The sequence below is a fragment of the Rhinolophus hipposideros genome (assembly GCF_964194185.1).
Source record: "Rhinolophus hipposideros genome assembly, chromosome: 2".
NCBI classification, from domain to species: domain Eukaryota; kingdom Metazoa; phylum Chordata; class Mammalia; order Chiroptera; family Rhinolophidae; genus Rhinolophus; species Rhinolophus hipposideros.
In genome coordinates this window covers 77,562,423-77,584,253 of record NC_138048.1, presented here as the reverse complement: position 1 = coordinate 77,584,253, position 21,831 = coordinate 77,562,423, and the positions used below count along the sequence as shown (strand labels likewise).

Sequence of the window (21,831 nt, the reverse complement as noted above, 5' to 3'; positions counted from 1 at the left end):
AGGGTAAGGGGGGTGGGGGGAGGGAGATGAGAATAAGGGGCATCAAATATATGGTGATGGAAGAACTGACTCTGGATGGTGAACACACAATGGGATATATAGATGATATAATACAGAATTGTACACGTGAAATCTATGTAATTTCACAATTGTCACCCCAATAAATTAAAGTTATCTTATATGTAATTCCATCCCACTACCAGACTCGCTTCAGAGATTCTTCTTGCTGCCTTGACTAAGTAGCCATATTAAGAAAGCATACATGGTAAGAAATTACAGGTGGGGCTCTCAGAAGTGAGGGCCTAACACCCAGCAAGAAGGCAGTTCCTCAGTCCTACTGATGTAAGGAAATTAATTCTGCCCACAACCAAAGTGTACTTGGAAGGACATTCTGCCCCAATCTATTCTCAAGATGAGAACATAACCCAACTAACTCCTTGAATGCAGTCTTGTGAAACTCCCAGTAGAGGAGATAGCTGAGCAGTGTCCTGCCTCCTGACTCTTGCAAACTGTGAAATAATTAATCTGAATGGTTTTAAGCTGCTAATTTGTTTTGATAATTTGTTATACAACAATAGAAAACTAATTTGGGATAAATTGTTTTAATGGACTGAGTTCCCTGAGGCAAGTCAGTGTTTCCTTGCCCAGACAAGGGAAAATTAGTGTGTCTATAATAGATATTATAAGGTGAAATAGCAGTAGTATAGAACAGAGGCACAGGTTGTCTTAGGTTCTTTAGGAGAGATAAGTATAAGAATCTATTGTTTACATGGTAAGATAAAAATAACTTACCATTCCTTCTTAAAATGTATATCTAGAAGCCTTCACACTCTTATATGTGAAATATGACACTGAAAACTAAATATAATTGCGTGTAGTAATAACCACATTGCAGCATCTCGTTTTATGTTTAAAGCTAACTTTCATCATGGGGACCAAAATTTATTGTAACAAAGTGACTTAGACTCCATAAAGGGTATAATCATGAGGAGCTCTACCAGGTGAGACACTATCTCTGCTTCTTTGCTACCATAGTCAAAATTGATACCTATCACCCCAAAAAAACACTAGAGGTATAACTTTAATCAAAAAAATTAAATTTATCGACTCATTACAAGGAGGGAGAACAAACTCAGTGTCTCAGTGACAGACTGCTAGGGAGGTCTTATTATAAGATTTGGACTTGTGTCATGTGAATTGAGGGAAGTTTCATTGAGGAATGGCTTTGCTCTATATTGGGTTCCTTCAGAAATCCGGGCAAATTTATGATTGATTATATATTTTTTAAATATACATTTTTAAAAATTTTTAAATTACAGTTGACATACAATATTATGTTTCAAGTGCACAGCATAGTGATTAGATATGAAGTGATCACCCCAATAAATTGAGTACCCCTCTGACACCACACAGTTATTATATTACTGACTATATTCCCATGCTATACTTTACATCCCCATGACTATTTTATAATTACAAATTTGATGATTGATTATATTAATAATGTCCCCCAGGGGGTGGAATAAATGGAATAGGACTAAAGCTGCAATTGATTAAAAAAAAAAAAAAGTCACTCATATTAGCCCAGAGAAACAGGTGTTTGGTATTCTTGGGATCTGGATAATGTTTTCATTGTTTTCTGTTCTCAAAAATGATTAAGAGTTGTCTTGTTTTTGTCTTGCTCCATTGTGGTTACAGGGTGAAATTGTCTGATGTTGGCGTTCCGTGAAAATGTTTATTTTCAACAACAAAAAGTTATTGCCTAAGCTTTAGACACCAACTCCAAGCTGAAAGGGGTCAATGGTTACTCTTTTTCTTTCTCAACGATAAAAACTGCATGTGCTTGTGCATACTTCTTTGTGCACCTCTGTGAGAGCATTTCTTGGGTGGAACTTTGAGTCACAGGGAATATAAAAAAATATTTTCACTGAATACTGAATGATTGCCCTCCAAACATGGCTGCACTCATTTAAAAATCCCACCTGTAGTGACTATGGATTCCTTTCTAGCACCTAGTTTTATAATTTAGTCTGTTTGTCAGTTGCCCTCAATTGCTATACTATTTCTTGAAAGTAAATTTAATTATTATCATTACTATGTCATTATTATCATTATTATTTTCCCCCTGGTTTTTATATTCTGAGTTATAAATTATCTTAAATATTCCATTGTAACAATATTTAATTATTTAGTTAGAAAATAATTATATCAAATTACAGATATAAGTTGATTAAGTAAATTCAAAACAACCTAAGTATTAAAAGAATTACCAATGAATGCAATTTTAGACCATGATTTCAAGAGTCCTCCAATCTGAATGAATGAATGAAGATGATTATACAACTAACACAGAATAGAGAATAATATTATTTTTTCCTATATATAAAGCAAAGCTAGAAAGGAAAATTGGATTTCTGCTGTGGACTGAATGTTTGCATACCTCCAAAATTCATGTTTAAAATTCTAATCCCCAATGTAATAGTATTTGGATTGGAAATGACACCTTTGGGAATTAATTAGGTCATGAAGATGGAGCCCTTATGAATGGCATTAGTGCCCTTATAAGAGAGACACCAGAAAGCTCATGCCCTTTCTCTCTGCTCTCCACCATATGAAGACACAATAAGAATATGGCCATCTGTAAACCAGGAAGAGGGCCTTCACCAGATACCCAATGTGTCAGCTCCTTGATCTTGAACTTTCCAGCCTCCAGAATTGTGAAAAATAAATGTCTGTTGTTTAAGCCACTCAGTCTATGGTAATTACAGCATAATGTTATAGTAACGCAAAATAACACAATTTCATTTTAGAAAATAAAGAGAAAATTTATGTTGTATGCTTATATACATCTTATTTTCTGCTTCCTAATTAAATATGCATACTAAGAAATAATTAAATCTGATGATAACTATTGGTACATAACAAATCTACTAAACTGAAGAAAATATTGCATACAATTACACAAAAATTTCACTTAATTAAAAAAATCACTTGTTTTAATTATATCTTAGTTTCACATATATTTAGTAACTAATTTACACTTTTATCTGATACTTAACAAGGGTAATTCGAACTATTTAACCCTACTATATATGTTTAAGAAAATGAATCCAGACCACAATAATATAATAAAATTAGTATTCATTTTGATGTACACTATGCAATAACTTTAGATAGATGTCATGAAAATCATATTTTATACAATTATAAAACCAATGTAGAGAAAACATTATAAGTATGGTGAAACTTAAATCCAGATGTTAATTTCCTTTTGGCAACAGGATTGATGGTAATCTTCATGACCAGTTGATCTCTATTGGTTTATCGAGAGTAACATTTATCAATGTCAGATCAATATTTAAAATCTAAAAATAAGTAAAATGGCAATTAATTATTTAATCAGAAACAATTTTCAATAAAGACTGTTTCCATAAATAAATGTTCTCTAAGTAAACAAGATATACTCTGTTTTTCTTGCAGAGTTCACAACTATTTTAGCGATAATCTCACCCAATTAACCCATTATACAGATGATGAAAATAAATCCTAGAGAAGTGGAATGGTTCTCAAAAGACAGTGAACAACTAAGACTATTAACAATTATATTGATTTGTTGTTTACTTTCTCCATGAGTCCTACATATGGAGTTAATCATAATTGCATTGTATAAATCTCTATACTTCCCACTTTGAAATATTATCCAGTCATACACACACAAATTTAGATTAGAAATATGTTTCTCTTTATGTCAATGTCAAAAGATTATGGGATGCTGAATTTGTTATCAATGATACCAACTTTGGATGTGTCACTTTCTCTCACTGGACAGAATTTCAATCAGACCATATAGGAAATATTTTTGGAGGTGACCAACTGAGAAGCTGCAGTCAATCACCTGTAATAGTTTTATGTGATGATCTCATTAGACCTTACCATTGCTTCTTTTTCTCCAATATTCTCTGTGCCTTAGCTCAGAAAGTTTGGATTCAATCAAATATGCAAGATAAAGAAAATTAACATGCCTTCACTACTTACTGAGTACCAGACACTCTCCTAGGAGCTTTATAAAATGTATTCTTCACTGAAACACAGCATCTTATTACTTATTTTCCACATTTTATAGAAGAGTTTGAAAGGTTAAACTTCAATGATTTTCTTAATATCCATTAGTTTGGTTTGAAACTGATTCATCTTATACCAAAATCTAACCATTTTTTTCATATATATATATATATATATATATATATATATATATATATATATATATATATATGTGAAAAATAGTAAGATCATCACAAAGCTTTTAATACCAGGACAAAAGGCAAGTAAGTACAACTGCTGCTAGGAAAATGTTTTAAAACTTGTACTGACAGAGCAATTAAATCATCCTTTGCATATAATTCCAACACCCATAGAGAAGGACAATCAGGTAGAGAAACTGACCACTTTCTCCTATTCTCATATATCTATAAAATTGGAAAACAGTAGCTTCTCATAAAAATTTGTTTTATTTAAATATACTTAGAAGGAGCCACTCCACTGTTAGTAAAGTTAATATGTTATTTTGGACTCACTGAGGTAATAAAACATTATAAAAATTTTTATCTTAATACTTAAAATTCTTTGTGAATGTGTTTGCAAGCAGTGGAATGAACTTTTATTTATAAATGGTGTGTTTTTATACCAAGTATTTGGTCAAACTGAATTTGCAATAATACTTGATATGTTAAAATATTTAACACTGTTCAACTGACTGTATTCAGTTTATTTTTAGTAAAAATTATGAGCTTTAGTTTTTACCATTGTAGTAGCAAATAAAGAGTAAGAAAATATATAAGGCAAACATGCTTTTTCAATCTGCTGAATACAGGTAGTTCAACAAAACTGATTTCTAATTGTGATTTGTAACCCTTGACTAATCCTGGGGAATTAATTTTTCTTTTCAAAGACTGTTTCTGGTCTGCCATGAGATCACTGGACTAAATCAGTGATTCACTTATACTGGAATTTTAAAAACCAGTAAAATTTTAAAGAGAAGAAAAATGAGGATGTGGCTCTAGTTATCAACATTTATTTTAGCAAGGAAGGGCATTAAATATACAAAACTCTAATATCCCAACCTTGATATCATTTAAAGAAATAAAAGTATTTTAATGTCAAAGTAATAATTAAGACAGTTCCACATTAAAGGGGAAATCCCACTTGACTATAAAACAGCAGTAACAATAGGACAGATGTTAAGTTTCAATTGGATAAAATGACCCCTCAGGTGATGTTCAACTATCACATCCCATAAAGTCTATAAGGACCTAAGACAGTGTCCAAGACACAATTGTTACATTTTTAGCTGAAGTCAGGCTAACAAATAGCTACTGTGTAAGTTAAATTCATTTTCAGTGATTGTTTGATTAATAGCTAGTTGTTTCCATTCAATTTTAAACACAAACAAGTAAGTGCGCACACACTCATACAGTTTTAGCAGTGGAGACGTAGCCTTAAACTTGGACCAAACAATTATAACAGCTGGTTTCTAGAACACGTTTTTTGAAATCTACCTTTACAGTACATAGATTCACAGAATTTAGGATTGGATGGAGTTTAAGAGATTGTTTACTTGCATATTATTATTTACTTGGAAAGAAAAAGAATACCTAAAATTATTAGTTCAAAGAAAAAAGTAATTACTGGCAGCCATGGGACTTTAACATAAGAATTCTGATTCCTTGTTTAATCTGTGAATTATATCCTCATACACCTGTATATCAAATTATTCATGAGTGCTAATAGACAAATCTATTAATGTTGCAAGGCTTTTCAAATATATTTTATCTAAGATATAATAATAGTTGAAATGCAGACACTTTATTAAAAAGTAAATAAATTTTGAGGCACTTTACCATATAGAGATGACAATGATTAGAGGTTGAAGGTAAATTTAATCTTGCTTTAATTATGTCAAGACAATTTTAAAATGGGTGCCATTAGCTTGCTTTGTATGAGAGATTACCAAAGATGATAATATGGAAATAGATATGAAAGTTTAATGAAAATAAACGAGAAAGGTTATAGTTGACTACTTTTCTTTAGTGATGAGAAATAAAATGTATCTATGTAGACAGTTTGAATAGCTCCATTAAAAAATATTTTCTAATGTCACTTACCTTCTTGTCTGGTTCTGGAGTAAATTTAAGTGATTCTTCCTTTCCATCATATATGAGATTAACCTTATTAACAGAATTTGTTTCTATTCCCCATATATGGATGAATCCAAGCCTCATTTCATTTGTGTTTAGGGCAGTATATTTCAATATAGTGCTTGTCAAAGTGGTCTACAAAGACAAATAAATACTTTAAATCCTTCATTTAAAAAAGTAATTAAATCTTTAAAAAAATTATATATATATATGTGTGTATATATACATATCTGATAAGCAAAATATTTCATAGTGCATCAAATTGTTTATTCATGAGTTATTTTAAAACTAAATATAAAATATGTAAATACAAAACAAACATAAAACATGGCATAAACTTCAACTATTATTTAACACAATAGCATATAAATGATCTGATATTAATACATACCTTGTTTAAATTAAATTGTACCAAGAAATATAAGTCTCTCTCATAGGTGTCTGTAGAGAAAAAACATAAGTGACATATTTATATTTCCAAAGAAGAACAATAATAAATATTAGTATACTTTACTGCTCTTTCCCATTATAAAGGGTACCAAAACAAACAATGCATATCTAATTTTTCTCTAAGTGTATTTAACTTGTTCAAACACGAAAAATGAAACACCAGAGAGCGTTCTAGAAGGACACAGTAGACAATGAAATAATGCTTATAAAGGAAAATGAACATGTTGGCAACATATTTCAATGTGATTTGAGAAAAATATGCAATTTAGAGATTATGACAGGTCACCCGTATTAAAACTGATAAAGCATAGTGTTTATATCCATATCTTTATATAAAATATAATCTTACTATATTTAAAATTAGTTTACAAAACAATCTCACAGCGATAATGTATTAAGTGCTTATTATTTGTCAAACTTTAAGTACTTTATCACACTACTCTGAAATATGTATTATTATTACTCCAACTGCATAGAAAAGGAAAGGAAAGTGAGTCTCGAGAGATTAAATAAGTAGCCAAAAGTGAAACAACTAATTACAGATGTTCCTTGACTTATGATGAGGTTGTGTCCTAATAGACCCATCAGAAGTTGAAAATATAGTAAGTCGAAAATGCAAAAAAAAAGAAAAAGAAAAAGAAAAAGAAAAAGAAAATGCATTTAATACACCTAAACTATAAATATCACAGCTTAGCCTAGCCTACCTTAAATATGCTCAGAATACTTATGTTAGCCTACAATTGGGCAAAATCATCCAACACAAAGCTTATTTTTGCAATAAAGTGTTAAATATTGGAATTTATTGAATACAGAAAACACAAAACACAATATTACAAAAATACTGGCAACACAGTATGCAACAGAGAATCGGCTGTTCACCGTCATGATGCTGTGGCTCGCTGCTGCTGCCCAGCATCAGGAGGGAATCGTGCAGCCTATCACTAACCCAGGAAATCATCAATATTCAAAGTGTGGTTTCCACTGAATGTGTATCGCTTTTGCACCATTGCACAGTCGAAAAAATCCTAAATGGAACCATTATTAAGTCAGGGAACATCTGCATTATCAAGGTCTGGAATCAAGTCCAGTTTTCCTTCACTTCTGACATTGTGTTCCTATGTAAAACCAAATGAATATATGACAGAAAGGCAAAAGTAGAGTCAAATGCATGATCGAAACAAGTGTTAGGATACATTAAAAAAAATGCATTTTAATTCCCTTTTCAACTTATACATGCCACCATTTTACTCAGTAATCCCATGAAAAATTGCTTAATTTGAGATTAAATTTGCTTATACCGAAATTAAATAATATTCTGTCTAAAACGTTTTTTTTCTTTTTATACTAATGCATTATGGATTTTTTTAACTGTTTCTTTCAATTACAGTTGATATTCAACATTATATTAGTTTCAGGTATACAGCACAGTGGTTAGATATTTATATAACTTAGTAAGTGAGCCCCCAATAAGTATAGTACCCAAGTGGCATCCTACATAGTTTTTACAATATTATCGACTATATTCCCTATGCTATACTACTTTATATCCCCATGACTATTTTGTAACTGCCCGTGTGTACTTCTTAATGCCTTTACCTTTTTCACCCATTTCCCTAACCCCCTACCCCATTTGGCTACCATCAGTTTTTTCTCTTTATCTATGAGTTTGTTTCTGTTTTGACTGTTAATTTATTTTGTTTTTTAGATTCCACATGTAAGTGAAATCATACAGTATCTGTCTTTCTCTTACTGACTTATTTCACTGAGTATAATACCTTCTAGGTCCATCCATACTGTTATAAATAGTACATTTTTAATGGCCCAGTAATATTCCATTGTGTGTGTGTGTGTGTGTGTGTGTGTGTGTGTGTGTGTGTATACCACCCCCTCTTTATCCAATTATTTACTGATGGACACTTAGGTTGCTTCCTAGGCTATTGTATATGAAACGCCTTTGTCTCTTGTTAGTCTTTGTTTTAACGTCTATTTTGTCTAATGTAAGTATTGCTATCCCAGCTTTATTACTGTTTTTTTTATGTATTTGCATTTTCATGAAATATCTTTTTCCGTCCCTTTCCTTTCAATCTGTGTGTGCCTTTCAATCTGAAGTGAGTCTCTTGTAGGCAGTATATGTTAAGGGTCTTGCTTTCTTCTCCATTTAGCCATCCCATGTCTTTTGATTGGAGTATCAATCCCTTTAGATTTAAAGTAATTATTGATAGGTATACAGTTATTGCCATTTTACTATTCATATTTTTTGCCTATTTTTTTCCATCTTAAATAAGTCGTTCTAAGATTCCTCGAAATACTGGTTTGGTGGTGATGAACTTTAGCTTATTTTTGTCTGCAAAGCTCATTATCTGTCCTTCAACTCTAAATGAAAGCTTTGCTGGATAGAGTAATCTTGGTGTAAATCCTTGCTTTTCATCACTTTATTTCATGCCAGTCCCTTCTAGCTGTAAAGTTTTTGTTGAGAAATCAGCTGACAGTCTTATGGGAGCTCCCTTGTACATAACAAAATTCTTTTCTCTTGCTACTTTTAAGATTCTCTCTTTGCCTTTAATCTTTGGCAGTTTAATGACCATGTACCTTGGTGTGGCCTCCTTGGGTTCATCTTGTTTGGGACTCTGCACTACATGGACTTACATATCTATATCATTCTCCAGGTTAGAAAAGTTTTCAGTTATTATTTCTTTAAATATGTTTTCAATTCCTTGGTCTTTCTCTTCTCCTTCTGGTACCCATGTGATGCAAATGTTGTTACACTTATTGTTATCCCAGAGGTCCCTTAACAATCCTAATTTTGGGGGCTTATTTTTTCTGTCCAGATTGAGTTTTTTCCACTACTTTGTCTTCCAAATCATTGATTGATTCTCTGCTTCATCTAATCTGTTGATTTCATGTAATATATTCTTTTTTTATGGTTTCTATCTCTTTGTGTAAGTTCTCACTGAGTTCATCTATTCTTCCCCTAAGTTCATTGAGCTTCCTTATAACCAATATTTTGAACTCTGTATCTGGTAGATTGCATCCCTCCATTTTTTGTTGTTTTGCTTTTTTCTTTCTCTTTTTAGTTCTTTTTCTAGAATTCTGTCCTGTTTTTTGTTTTGTCTTGTTTTTCATCTGAGACATGTCTCTTTGTTTCCTTATTATGGCTGCCTCCCTGTACTTGTTTCTATATATTAGAAATAATACATCTCCATGTTTTGGCAGGGTAGTCTTATGTAGTATGTGTCCTGGGGTCCAGTGGTGCAGACTACCTGGTCATCTGAGCCGGAGGTTCCAGGGTTGTCACTTGTGTGTGTTGTTTGTGCCGTCCTGTTGTAGTTGACCTTGACTGCTGTTGGAATGTCAGTGGGTGGGATTGATCCTCAGGCTGACTGCCTGTAAGGACTAGCCATGACTACAGTGAAGCAGCTGTTGTGCAGGGTCTGTTTCCATGGAGCAGGATTTACTTTAGTGGTGCTCTGGTGCTTGCCGAGTGCAGCCTTTGGGTTTGTCATTTATGAAGTTAATTGGGTGGTGCTCTGGTGTTGGTGGTGCCATGGAATATGTTGGTCCTGAGGCCTCTTGGTGGGCTCTAGTGCAGGCCTAGGTCAGCCACTACCTGGGCCCACCTGGAAAGAGCTCCGAAGTGATGTGTGGTTGATAGCTACCTGTGCTGGATTTGGAGGTGCCTGGGAGAAGCTATGCTGCAAACCAAGGACAGCTGTGCATGCTTTATTTAATGTGCACATAAAATTTAGTCTTAAATTTTAAATATAGAATTATAAGCTCAGTTCTTAAGGACCATTTTTAAAGTATAGAATAATAAGTTAAACATTATGGCAAAAATGGCAGCTATTAGGAGATTATGAGCAGTTTTGTTGTTTTTCATCAATAAGGGAAAGATACCATATATGATTTTAGTAAAGGGTACACATATGTCTATTTCATTCATATAAGAAGGACAAATTAACGTTTTACTAAGCTATATGAATTTACTAGCTATAATGGTTAAAAATTTACTTAATGTACACAAGTTTCAAAATAAGTTTATTTTGATTTATCTTTGATTTTCTTAAAAAGAAGACTATGTCAGCAAATAATAATATTCCATAAAATTTGAGTGTAGTTAGCAACTAGATTAGCAAGCTTGCTGTGACCAAAAAAAATTTTGGAGATTCTAATATAAGACATCTATAAACTAAGCATGTCTTGTATATTGTTGCTGTTTACTGAAGAAATTACAGGGGATTTTTTGAAATCTTTATATTGAATTATAACAAATGTAGTGAGATTATAAAATATAATAAAAAAAGTAGATATAATTGTCTAGAACCATTTGGTTTGTTGGATGAAGACATAGAGAAATATCTGAATTATGTTGTTTTTTTTTCCAGTAATAAAAAGAAAAAAAATGTAGCATGAAACTTCAATGGGGTAAAGGCCATACCAAGTCCCTTCATCCATATAGTTTATTAGGAAGACCTGGAGTAAATAATTCTAAAATAAGCTTTGTCTTCCTTGCTGTTAGAATGAATTTACTCAATTTGTTCCATAGTAAGATTCAAGGGTCCCAAGACAAGGATGCAAATTGTGCATACCTCAACTTTCCAGTACTGGGAAACTGTAGAAAATTCAAAGTCCATTTTGCTGGGCCCGGGTAGAAAAGAAAGGCTGCAAACTCAGTAGGATCTCAGCTAATGTGTTAATAATGAAGGTGAGAGCTCTAAAACCATAGCATTATAACGAACTGATTTTTCTACTTCTAAATCACAGATTGCTAGGAAGAGGTTTTTTTTGTTTGTTTGTTTAAGAGTCTTGCTTATTACTACCATGTGATTTTTATGTCAACTTCCTGATATACTTTATTTACTAATAGATTCTTATTTGTTATGGTTGCAGACCATTTAACTATGATTTACTTGAAAACATGAAAGATACATGCCTTGGCTATTAATTAAAAGTTTCTCATATGTGCATAATTTATTTAAATTGCACTGAACTGCCCCATGAGAACTTCAATTTCACACAGATGTTAGTTTTATGACTAAGGTTTGTATCAAGAGAATGTTCAAAACTCTCATCTAGCAGAGCTGGCACTGCAAACCTAATCCTCCACCAGTATTTACTTAATAGCATAATAACCACTTTGGGACATTTTACTCAAAGACAGAGTCCTGGACCTCTTCCCAAATTAATGGAATTTGGATGGGCCTTAGAGTCTGCCTTCTTTACAAATTACCTTAGGTGATTCTAATAACAAGGGTCAGCATAGCACATGCTGCTAAAAGTTTAGCTGTTCAGTCTGGTCTTCAGGAACAACCATGGAGTAAATAGTAAATATAGAATTAATTTTAAATCCTGAATTTTTTAATCAAAAATGCTATATATTAAAAACAAAAAACCAAACACACAATGGTGCAAAAGCGATACACATTTAGTAGTCAAACAAACCTGAGTTTTGTTTCTGGACTATCGTATGCTTTAGAGGCATTGTTATGGGTCACTATGCATGCAGGAAACATAGGCTTTCAGCCTAGTTGACCACGCACATATTGAATGTCTATTATATGAACAACACTGGGCTAGCTTCTGGGAGTACAAAAATTATCAATATACAATCCTACCCTACCCAACTCTCCCAGTTAACCAGACATTTACCCTAGAGATTAACAATATTTAGAATAAGAAGAAAGTCTTTCAATATTTGTAATACTATTTTTAAAGTTTCAACTATTTATTAAACTGTTTTAGCTTTAAATAATATTATTAGATTTTTATTTAGCTTCCAAAGTACAATAATAGGTAACATAAAAGTAATGTTATAATATGTATGTTATCAATTACATTTATCTGCTAAATGGAACACTCACCTATAGTCTCTCCATCATCCCAGAACAGAGTTCCTTGTGCCATCTGTTTGTCATCTGCAGCAACAATGAGCTTCATGTAATTTTGTCGACTATAAGGGAGAAATATCATTTTATTGACGTTTACAGAATAGCATATGTCTTGTTATGATATGACATCTATGTAAGTATATGAGGGAACACAAGTAAGAATATCAATTAAGGAGATGGTAAACTGTTTTAGACAAAAAAATAAAGCCCTTTCCTTTTTCTCATGATTTAATGGAATGATATAAACCAGAAAATCCTTGCTATATTTAATAAAAATATCATGTATGTCCTTTGATCTCAAGGGTTCACCTACTATAATAAATCAGAAGTGGCCTCATTTGTAATAACTAAAACCATATGAAGTTTATTCATATATTTATTATTTCTGTTAATCCTTAACCATTAAAAATGAAACTATTTTAACAGCGTTTTTTATCTCTCATGTCTAAGCCTTCCTCACATTTCCATATGTAAGCCACAGAATTATCATTGGCAATTGTTAGTAAGAATATGGAGAGTGATCAGCAAGTTGTAAGTCCTATCTTTGGAATGGGTGATATCTCTCAAGCCTATGACTATATAGACTTGTCTGGGAACTAAATATCTGATTTCATGCTCACTGTACAAGTGAGGTGGTTTGACAGCTTCATATTGCTAAGGAAGGATTTCTTAGACAAATTATGCTTAAGTATTTGCCTTTTCTAATCACAAATGGTGACGGCTGTATGTGCTACTTTGGAAGTCTCCTACAATATCCAGAATATATACTTTATATCTTCATAGCAACTTGTATTTTTCATGTAAAGATGTTCGCATATTTTAGCATGAATATATATATGTGTGTGTGTGTGTGTGTGTGTGTGTGTGTGTGCATTTCAGTTCAGTTTACTAGGGTAAAAGATAAGTATACCTTATTAGCAACATTAAAAATCTGGTTTAATCTACAATTTTCCAACATATTTAAAACCTGAAATTAAAAACAATTTCACAACTTGCATTCTACCACACACACACACACACACACACACATAATGGGGGTGCCAAAAAATGTATACAAGTGGCCACTTTGGTCAACGTTGCTCAAGTAGTAATTCACCATAATCAGAAGTATCTGGATGCTTATGGTAACCACTTTGAGCACTTCTTGTAATTGTAGAAGTCAAACGTGGCTTGTGTTCACCTTTTCTTATCAGTATATATTGAGTATTACAATTTGAATACAGTGTTCCTTTCCTAAAATGTGTATACATTTTTTGGCACCTTCTGTTATATACAGCTAAATCCAATATCCTATTTCCTTTACCTCCTACAGACACACACACACACACACACACACACACACACACACACACACACACACTCCTCTCTCATAACAAAAGGATTCTTCAAGGAACAACCTATGAATGGTCCCCTCCAATTTTCCTCATCTTTAATTGATACCAGGGTAGAATATTGACAGACATGGATCTGCAGAGTTCCAGAAAAAAGAAAGAGACTATTGACGCTAACTAAGGTTGTCAGCCTAAATATCACCAAGAGAGTGGATACAGCATAAGAAGAGAAGAGGAAGAGAGACTAAGTCTTCTAGAATCTGAATGCCTAAGCCAGGAATTTAGGGAGTGGAAATGGAGACTCTGTGGCTGGTATAAGAGATTCACTCTTACATCAGTCACAGGAGACATAGTGGACCCAGTATCCCTGATTGATCGGAGATATTGCTGAAAGAGAGAGAAGAGAATATCAGATAGAGTATTCTGGGGCAAAGAAGAGAGGGTCTTAAACAGATAATCAGTTATGAATGGTAATGGATAGAAAATTTGAGTTATCAGCCATCTTTATATAAGACAAGGCTACTAAGGAACATGTTTGGTTCTTCGGTGGGTAGCAGTGGATTTAGCAGAGTGAAGGAGTAATGATACAAATGGATACATTTTCATAGACTAAAGTGAGGCAGGGGATATTTCACAGGACTGATAGAGACAGGCAGAAAAGGGGGAGCAGAAAAGATGGAAGGAAAGAGAAGTCCTCTAAGCAATATGTGCGTAAAGTTTTAAAAATGTTCATTTAAAAATTGTTTTCATAAAGTAAATAATACTTCTCTCCATATGTCAGAGGCAGAGAAAGCAATGAGGACTTAGGTAAGGCAATCACTCAAAATATAAGAAATTCATTAATCAATACCTTTGCATATTTAAACAGAGGTCATTGAGTTTTAGTTGGCATATTAGTCCATTAAACTTTCTTACTATAAGAAGGAATATCATGTTTGAAGATAAATTTCCATGAGTCTCTCAAGTTTCTGTATATCTTACATACAGAAGCACTGACAGTTTTTCTTCTGAACTATCCTTCAAAGGATGTTTTTAAATTAAACAGTATTGGAAGACAGAGCAGTGTTTCCTTAATTAATTTAAAAAAATCGTCTAGTATAATAAAGATAATGTCTCCCTTCAAAGCAAAGAATGGACAAGTTTGCTGATAGCCCACTATAAAAAACTGAGTTTCCCTAAGCTTGGAGTTCCATAGCTGTTGACACAAACCTCCTGGATGTGTAGAATCTGCCTTGGAAACTCCATGTCACCCTCATGGGACTTGAGGGACAGGGAAAACTGAAGCAAACATAAAAGTCACAATTTTGGATATGCCATGTGAAAGAAAGTTCATTTCTTTTGATACAGCATCCATGAAACTGGCAGGCTAACTTGTAAGCTTGGAAGTAGGGTAGAATCACAGATTCTTTTTAGTACTTGACAACTGTAGGTGATATACCTTAAAACTTAATCTAAGCTCTGTAAACACTTCACTTACCTGTGAAATGTGTTTTGAGCAGGCTCTTGACATGGTAGGATGTAACCACCACGGACATGTAGGTTTATTTTATCTAAAGGAGCTTCAAATGTATTAAAGTCTCCTCTCACACCAATATCTTGGCCCTGGAAATGAAAGGGTTGGAAGGAGGAACAAAAGCAGCAAGAAGTATAATCATCAGCAATATTGATACTTGACGGGACATATTTATAAAATTAAATGACACACTTTCAATTTTAAAACAGACACAAACGTTTGTTCAGAAAATCATGTTGTTCAAAGCATATACTTAGTCCTTAGTTTATTGATAGCTTTGAAAGTAATTTACCACTACTTGTTTTTGTGGTGCTTACATTCCAGAAAATGTGTGGGTTTTGGAAAGGTCATGAAAGCTATTCCTGACTTGCCACATACATTATTATTGGAAGGACTGCATTATCTTTAATGATTACTTTGTATATCCAATAAAGGGTAATGACCTTTTGCTTTACAATGTGTACTTTCCATGCCTACTTGGTGAAGTAAATCAATGACTACATAACAAACTATGGCAGAATAAATTAATTATCTTTCACTGTGTGTTGATTTGTGCAGCTATAATTAGCAAAAAAAAAAAAATCTTACTCTTTTTAAGTGAGAAATAAACCAAATATGTCATTAATGAAAAAGTTTGGATCAAATTGTTACCCATTTCTGTTTAGTTAATTCCCCGGAATTCCTTAATTACTTACCGTATGGTAATCAAACCACCGAGTATTAGGGACGTAGCCTTCTACAAAGTTAGTATCCTGGAATTTAAAGATATAGTCATTAAAAACATAAGTTAGGGAAAAATTATTTTGTGAACAAAAATATGTGGTTGAACTTACAGGTTCCAATACAGGAGTAACCAAAAATGCCGGGCCCCACAAGAACTGTTTGAATATATTCCAGGTTGGCTTCTCATTATAGAACCTTGACAAAATATTTACAAATAATTTTTTTAAAAAGCACTTTATCTCTTCTGAATACCATAAAATAAGCATTTAAACCATATTTTGGAATATGGACTTTTGTGGATTGAAATGAAAATCAATCTACAAAAAAAATCAAAAACAATTCTATGATTTGTAATTCACTGTGCAGTACAATGCTCTCTGAGTAAACTCCCCAACAAAATGCAGACAATTGTAATAAACGTGTAAGACCAAATGAATGAGAAATCATTTCTGAAGAGAACTCATAGAGGCACAAATATTAACTGTGATTTGTAGAAGACCAACAAAGTAGAAAATAAAAATTATAAACACCCTGGAAGAGAAATGTGAGACAAGCATGCTGTAAACACGTTGATTCAGTAACTTTAAAAAGAGTTTGCTAATGTTACCTCAATAATAAATAATAAAAATTCTACCAAAAAAAAAAAAAGTTTCCCTCTCCTACTTAAATTACAGCTCATGAATAGTAGACTTACACATCCTTAAATGTTCTTCCATATGTTAATAGATTTCTGAGTTTGAGATATAAATGGCAGGAAAAAATAAATTATTTTTTATGGTTTGAGACTAGACACTATTAAATGTCTGCATTTTTTCTCCAATTAAAATGGAATATCTGTGTTTGTTCTTTTGTTTTTGTGTTGGTTTGTTTACTATAAACTACGATTAATGCCAAGACATACTGCTGGGTCTACTCTTCCATGAATTTCCCCCAGGCATTCTCAATAGAACAAGAGTCTGCATAGTTAACAATAAGGTTTCTAGTTTAGGTCTCAGTCCAGAGCTACAATCTAACTGTTCTAGGAATTTTACAGGGAGATAACAAAGGTGGAGTGTCTGGAAATGAAAGAGGTAAGAGATTAATGAAATGTTACCAGAAATAAAGATGAAATTATGGTTTAATAAAGCAACTAAAGAGGATAATTTCAACCTAGGAATAAGTTTTCTTTTTAAATCTCTTTTTTTAGAAAGCTGAATCTTTAATCCTATTATTAGAACAGAAGGAATACTGATCAATTTATTACATTGGTAATTTTACTTTGGGTACTACTATTTCATTTGAGTAAATATATGCTGTGTACTTTTTACTGGTTTACCAATAGTGCAATACAACAAGTCACTTTATTTAATTACTCTGGTAATACAGAGTACACAAAAAGGTAGGTTTACTATGATTATTTCAAAGTGTGGTTTTTTTTGGTGGTGTTGTATTTTTGTTTGAATCGTGCTTTGTTTTGTTTTTTTTTTTTTTTAACATCCACAATAAGAATCAGCTTGTACTTGTCTTAAACATAAAATAGGATACAACTTTTGCAACTATTTTCCATACAACAGAATTTTAAGATTTGGCTATATGTCTGCTTGAGCTTTAAAAAGTAAATCCAAAACAATTTTCTACGGAGAATGTTAGAACTTTTCTAGAGTACCCCATTAGCACACATCCAGGAAGAGGTGAAAAGGTCTTCAGTTAGGAATTTATATATGGTAGATTTGCTTAATTGTTGTAAACTTCAGTTAATTAAATCATAACATGGAGATAATATTACTATGTTGAAAACTTTTCAAAAATACTCTATGTAAATCATCTAGAAAAATACCTGGTATACAGTAGTAATTCCTAAGGAGAATAATTACTTTTTAATAACTGATTACTGTGTTTCATTTTAATGGCATATGTTAGTATGTTTATTAGAATATTTATTTATGAAAATGTTAGTTAGCCCAAATGGTATGAGGTACGATTGAAAAATATGGTGAATGTTTAAATAAAAAAAATTACAATAAAGACACATTGCCGTTAATTACCCTCAAAATACTCTTCCTCACTTCGAATACACTTAGCCCATCATTCTTGCCACTTTCTGAAGCAGTTCTGGAAGTCCTCTTTCATATATGTCCTTAGCTGTGCTGTTCTGGCTGCCTTGATGTCCTGCATCAATTAAAAACGTTTACATTTCACGGTCATTTTGACTTTGGGGAAGAGCCAGAAGTTGCATGGTGCCTGATCCGGTGAATAAAGTGGATGAGGACAGACAAAATTTTTGTGTTTGACAGAAATTGCCAGAAGCAATATGTGACATGGAGCACTGTCCTGATGGAGGCTGAAGTAAAGACACTCACGAAAGAGGACTTCCAGACTGCTTCAGAAAGTGGTAAGAACGAAGGGATATATCTGTTCAAAGTGAGGAGGAGTATTTTGAGTTATTAATGGCAATGTGTCTTCTGCTATAATACATTTTTTAAATTTAAACATCCACTATATCTCTTGATCATACCTTGTATATTAAAATAACGAAAATTTCCAATTAAAAATATTGTGTATTGTAAATATAAATAAAATAAAATCATGTATATTGTATAATAGACATTATTGAATAAATTAAACGTAAGCTATCTGTGTTGAAAAAAAATGTACTTACTCATGCAAAAGAGGTCGAATAACAGTGCCACCATGAGCATGAATTTCATGCATCTGTGTATAGAAGTAAGGCAATAAAGTATATCTAATATTAAGAACGTTCTTTGACATTTCAGAAAAAGTTTGATTCCAGGAAACAGGATCTTGTCTCTGAAACAAAGCAAGTTGAAATAGACATAAACTTTTTCTTAGTTTAAATCATAATTTTCAGTTATGTATTTGGAGAATACAAAGTAAGAAATAATATTAATTCACTGTCATGTGCTGTAAACTATCTTCAGAAAAATCTTATGCAACAATCTTTCTATTTAATAGAATGGAGAGAGGGAGAGAGAGAGAATAATATTAACACATTAATTAAAAAAATATGTAAGCTAAACCCATGGCTTAATTTAGTTTAAGTGATTACATGCAAAAAGCAGTTCACATTTGAATAGGTGACAAATACATTGTCAACTATGATGATACTCAGTGTAGGGGCAAAAAGTCTAGGAGAGAAATGAAATGCTACACAAAAGTGGATTGAAATAAACAGAGACATGCAGAGCCCATCATGGTAACCCTGTACATTACATTGTGTGTTCTCATGAAAAAAATGAATAAATTATGGTAACAAAGAATTAATAGTATAGAAGGAGACCTAATGAACATTGGGCAAGAGAAAAGAACATGCCCCAGTCTGTCCTAGAATATACACTCCAGATAAAAAGACTAAAATTGATACTGAAGAGAATAAAATCCTGTTAAAAAAATGTTGTTGCACTAAGTAGTTAAAAATAATTCATAGTTAAAGTGATTAGTATTTTATGTTTTAATTTGTTCCAGGGGAACAAATAAGGCTGCCACGTAACTCCAGGGAAATGTTTTTTATTGATATCAACAGGAATAGAACCCTAAGATTCCAACTTTTCTAGATTTCAGGAGTAAGAGTGCTTACGTGATGACTGTATTACTGGTAGATGTAGTGTTAGGCTAGGCATAATCTTAAAAATTAAATGTTCCAAGTACTATTAAGCTATATCTGATCTTATTGTTACTAGTTTCAAAGTCAAATAAGAAGAAAAAGGCAAAGATCAGATCTGTTGTTATTGACTTCACTGATATCATTAAGGTTTTAAAATGTTGATACATAGCATATACTTAACTCTAAAGTTCCTAAATTCAATTACATTACCTCATAATTAAACTTGAATTGAGGCTTCTGTTCTTTAGATTTTTATTTAGAAATACTTCGTTAGTCTTTCCCTCCTCCATTTCATTTTCTCAAAAACTCCAGGCACATTCCCATCTTGGGTCTTTCACTTGTTCCCCACACCAAGTGGAATTCTCTTTCCCCATACATTTACTTTGGTTTCTCTCTCCCACTCAAATCTCTGCTCTAATGCTAACGTCACTTTATCCAAGAGGACTTCCCTGAGGACTCCTTCTAAAACAGAAACTCCATAAATTTCTGTCACTTAAGACATTTTATATAAATATATATACACATACTTATATATTACACATACTTATATATTATCTTTATCCTTCCTATATTATATGCATCGGTAGGACAGGGGTTTTGTAAAAATATTAACTAGTAGATTCTCAATGAATACTTATTGAATGAATCCCTGTTCAGGCTTCTATTGATACCTGTCCCACTCTCCCAACATTATAGCTTTCTAAATTGTAATACTGACAACAAATTTTCCTCTTAAAATATTCCTATTCCATCAAGTTACATCTCTATTGCCAACTTTCAAATTCTTCCAAAATATGGCCCCATGCTGCCTTCCTACTTTATATAGATTTTCATTTGCAATTTCTAAAATAAATCCTCTCTTCTTTTCTGTCTAAAATTTCCCAAGAGTGGCATAAAGATCTTAAACACATTTGAGCTCTACCATTCAGTTATTAGGGCTAGAATTCACCCTTTAAAGACTAGCTCTGTCTACAAGCCTTCCATGATGTGCTTTTGATAATTTTTCTGTGCTTCACTGAAAGTCAGTATCATAAAACTTAAAGCTTAATGAAATATCAGGTCCAATTGTTTGCATTTTTCTGTAATTTTTAATATTGTCTCCCCTTTTACTCAAAATTTCCTCCAGACAATTTAATAAAGTGTATAGCTGTGTTACTACAAAGAAATAACTTCTCATGATTCCCTTTTTCCTTTTCCTCCCTCAATTTCTAAACTCATTGTTTTAACATTTGTCTTTTAAATCTCCCTATTGCATGCATCGATACTAGTATTTCAAATGACTTTCATTTCCATTTATGTAGTTTGCAGCTGATTATCTTATTTCGTTCCAGTTTGGAAAAAAGTTCCAGAGGCAATTTTTTTTCCCCCTAGCTGCTCCAAAATTATATAGAACAGCAGTAAGTATTCCAACTTAGTCTTGAACCCAAAAGTATAAATAAGGACCCCTAAGCCCAAATTCTCAAAATGATGGGCTTAGGGGGTCCTCAGTAAATATACAGAGGTTAAAAGCATTTATCTGGATATCAGTCAGGGAAGGTGAATTCTATTCTAAAACTTCTATGGTTAGTGGGGTGAAAGGGAGGAGAGTAAATGCAGCAATTACATACCCTAGTATGTGCAACGTTGTGATTTCTTGAGTATGGATAAAATGCTCCAAGTTGCATCCAGCGGGCACAGAGCTGATATTCTGAGTTGTTGAAGAAACCACAGATATCTGCTCCAGTCTAAAATGCATTGTTATATTTAGTTAATTTTGTTTGTTTCTTAATATTTACAAGTTGTGAAGATACAAGGAATAGAGCTACTTACATATGATATTCCAAAGAGACTAAATTCCATCATACCTAAAAAATAAAATAGGGAAAGAAATCTTAGAAAGCTATTTCATATGTTTTAATATTTTTTTATTTATGAAGATGTTCTATTTCTAATATACCTTTAATTCAATGAAACATTTTTTCAGATTATTAATATGCATTTCTACCATTTATTCTTATAATACTCATATGTTTTTACTTTATAGTGTTAAGGACATTTATAAAAATAAGACACTCTATGCTTTCTTGAAACTTGCAAGATGACATATTTATAGAACAAAATCGTTATGAACACCTTATAGTAGGAGAAGAAAGTG

General features: G+C 32.5%; 1 protein-coding gene across 1 annotated transcript in view; it reads right to left on the bottom strand.

The window, feature by feature from the left end:
• Window positions 1-3,296: 3,296 nt before the first annotated feature.
• The window catches only part of SI (sucrase-isomaltase), a gene marked incomplete at both ends in the record, with an annotated part of 83,579 nt that continues 65,044 nt past the window's right edge, over window positions 3,297-21,831 (bottom strand). The window contains 10 exons of the mRNA XM_081077091.1: window positions 3,297-3,365; window positions 6,162-6,329; window positions 6,586-6,635; window positions 12,503-12,591; window positions 15,338-15,462; window positions 16,069-16,125; window positions 16,207-16,291; window positions 18,735-18,883; window positions 21,305-21,421; window positions 21,507-21,541. Coding sequence (XP_080933217.1) covers window positions 3,297-3,365; window positions 6,162-6,329; window positions 6,586-6,635; window positions 12,503-12,591; window positions 15,338-15,462; window positions 16,069-16,125; window positions 16,207-16,291; window positions 18,735-18,883; window positions 21,305-21,421; window positions 21,507-21,541 — 944 coding nt within the window. The remainder of the gene's footprint in view (window positions 3,366-6,161; window positions 6,330-6,585; window positions 6,636-12,502; window positions 12,592-15,337; window positions 15,463-16,068; window positions 16,126-16,206; window positions 16,292-18,734; window positions 18,884-21,304; window positions 21,422-21,506; window positions 21,542-21,831) is intronic.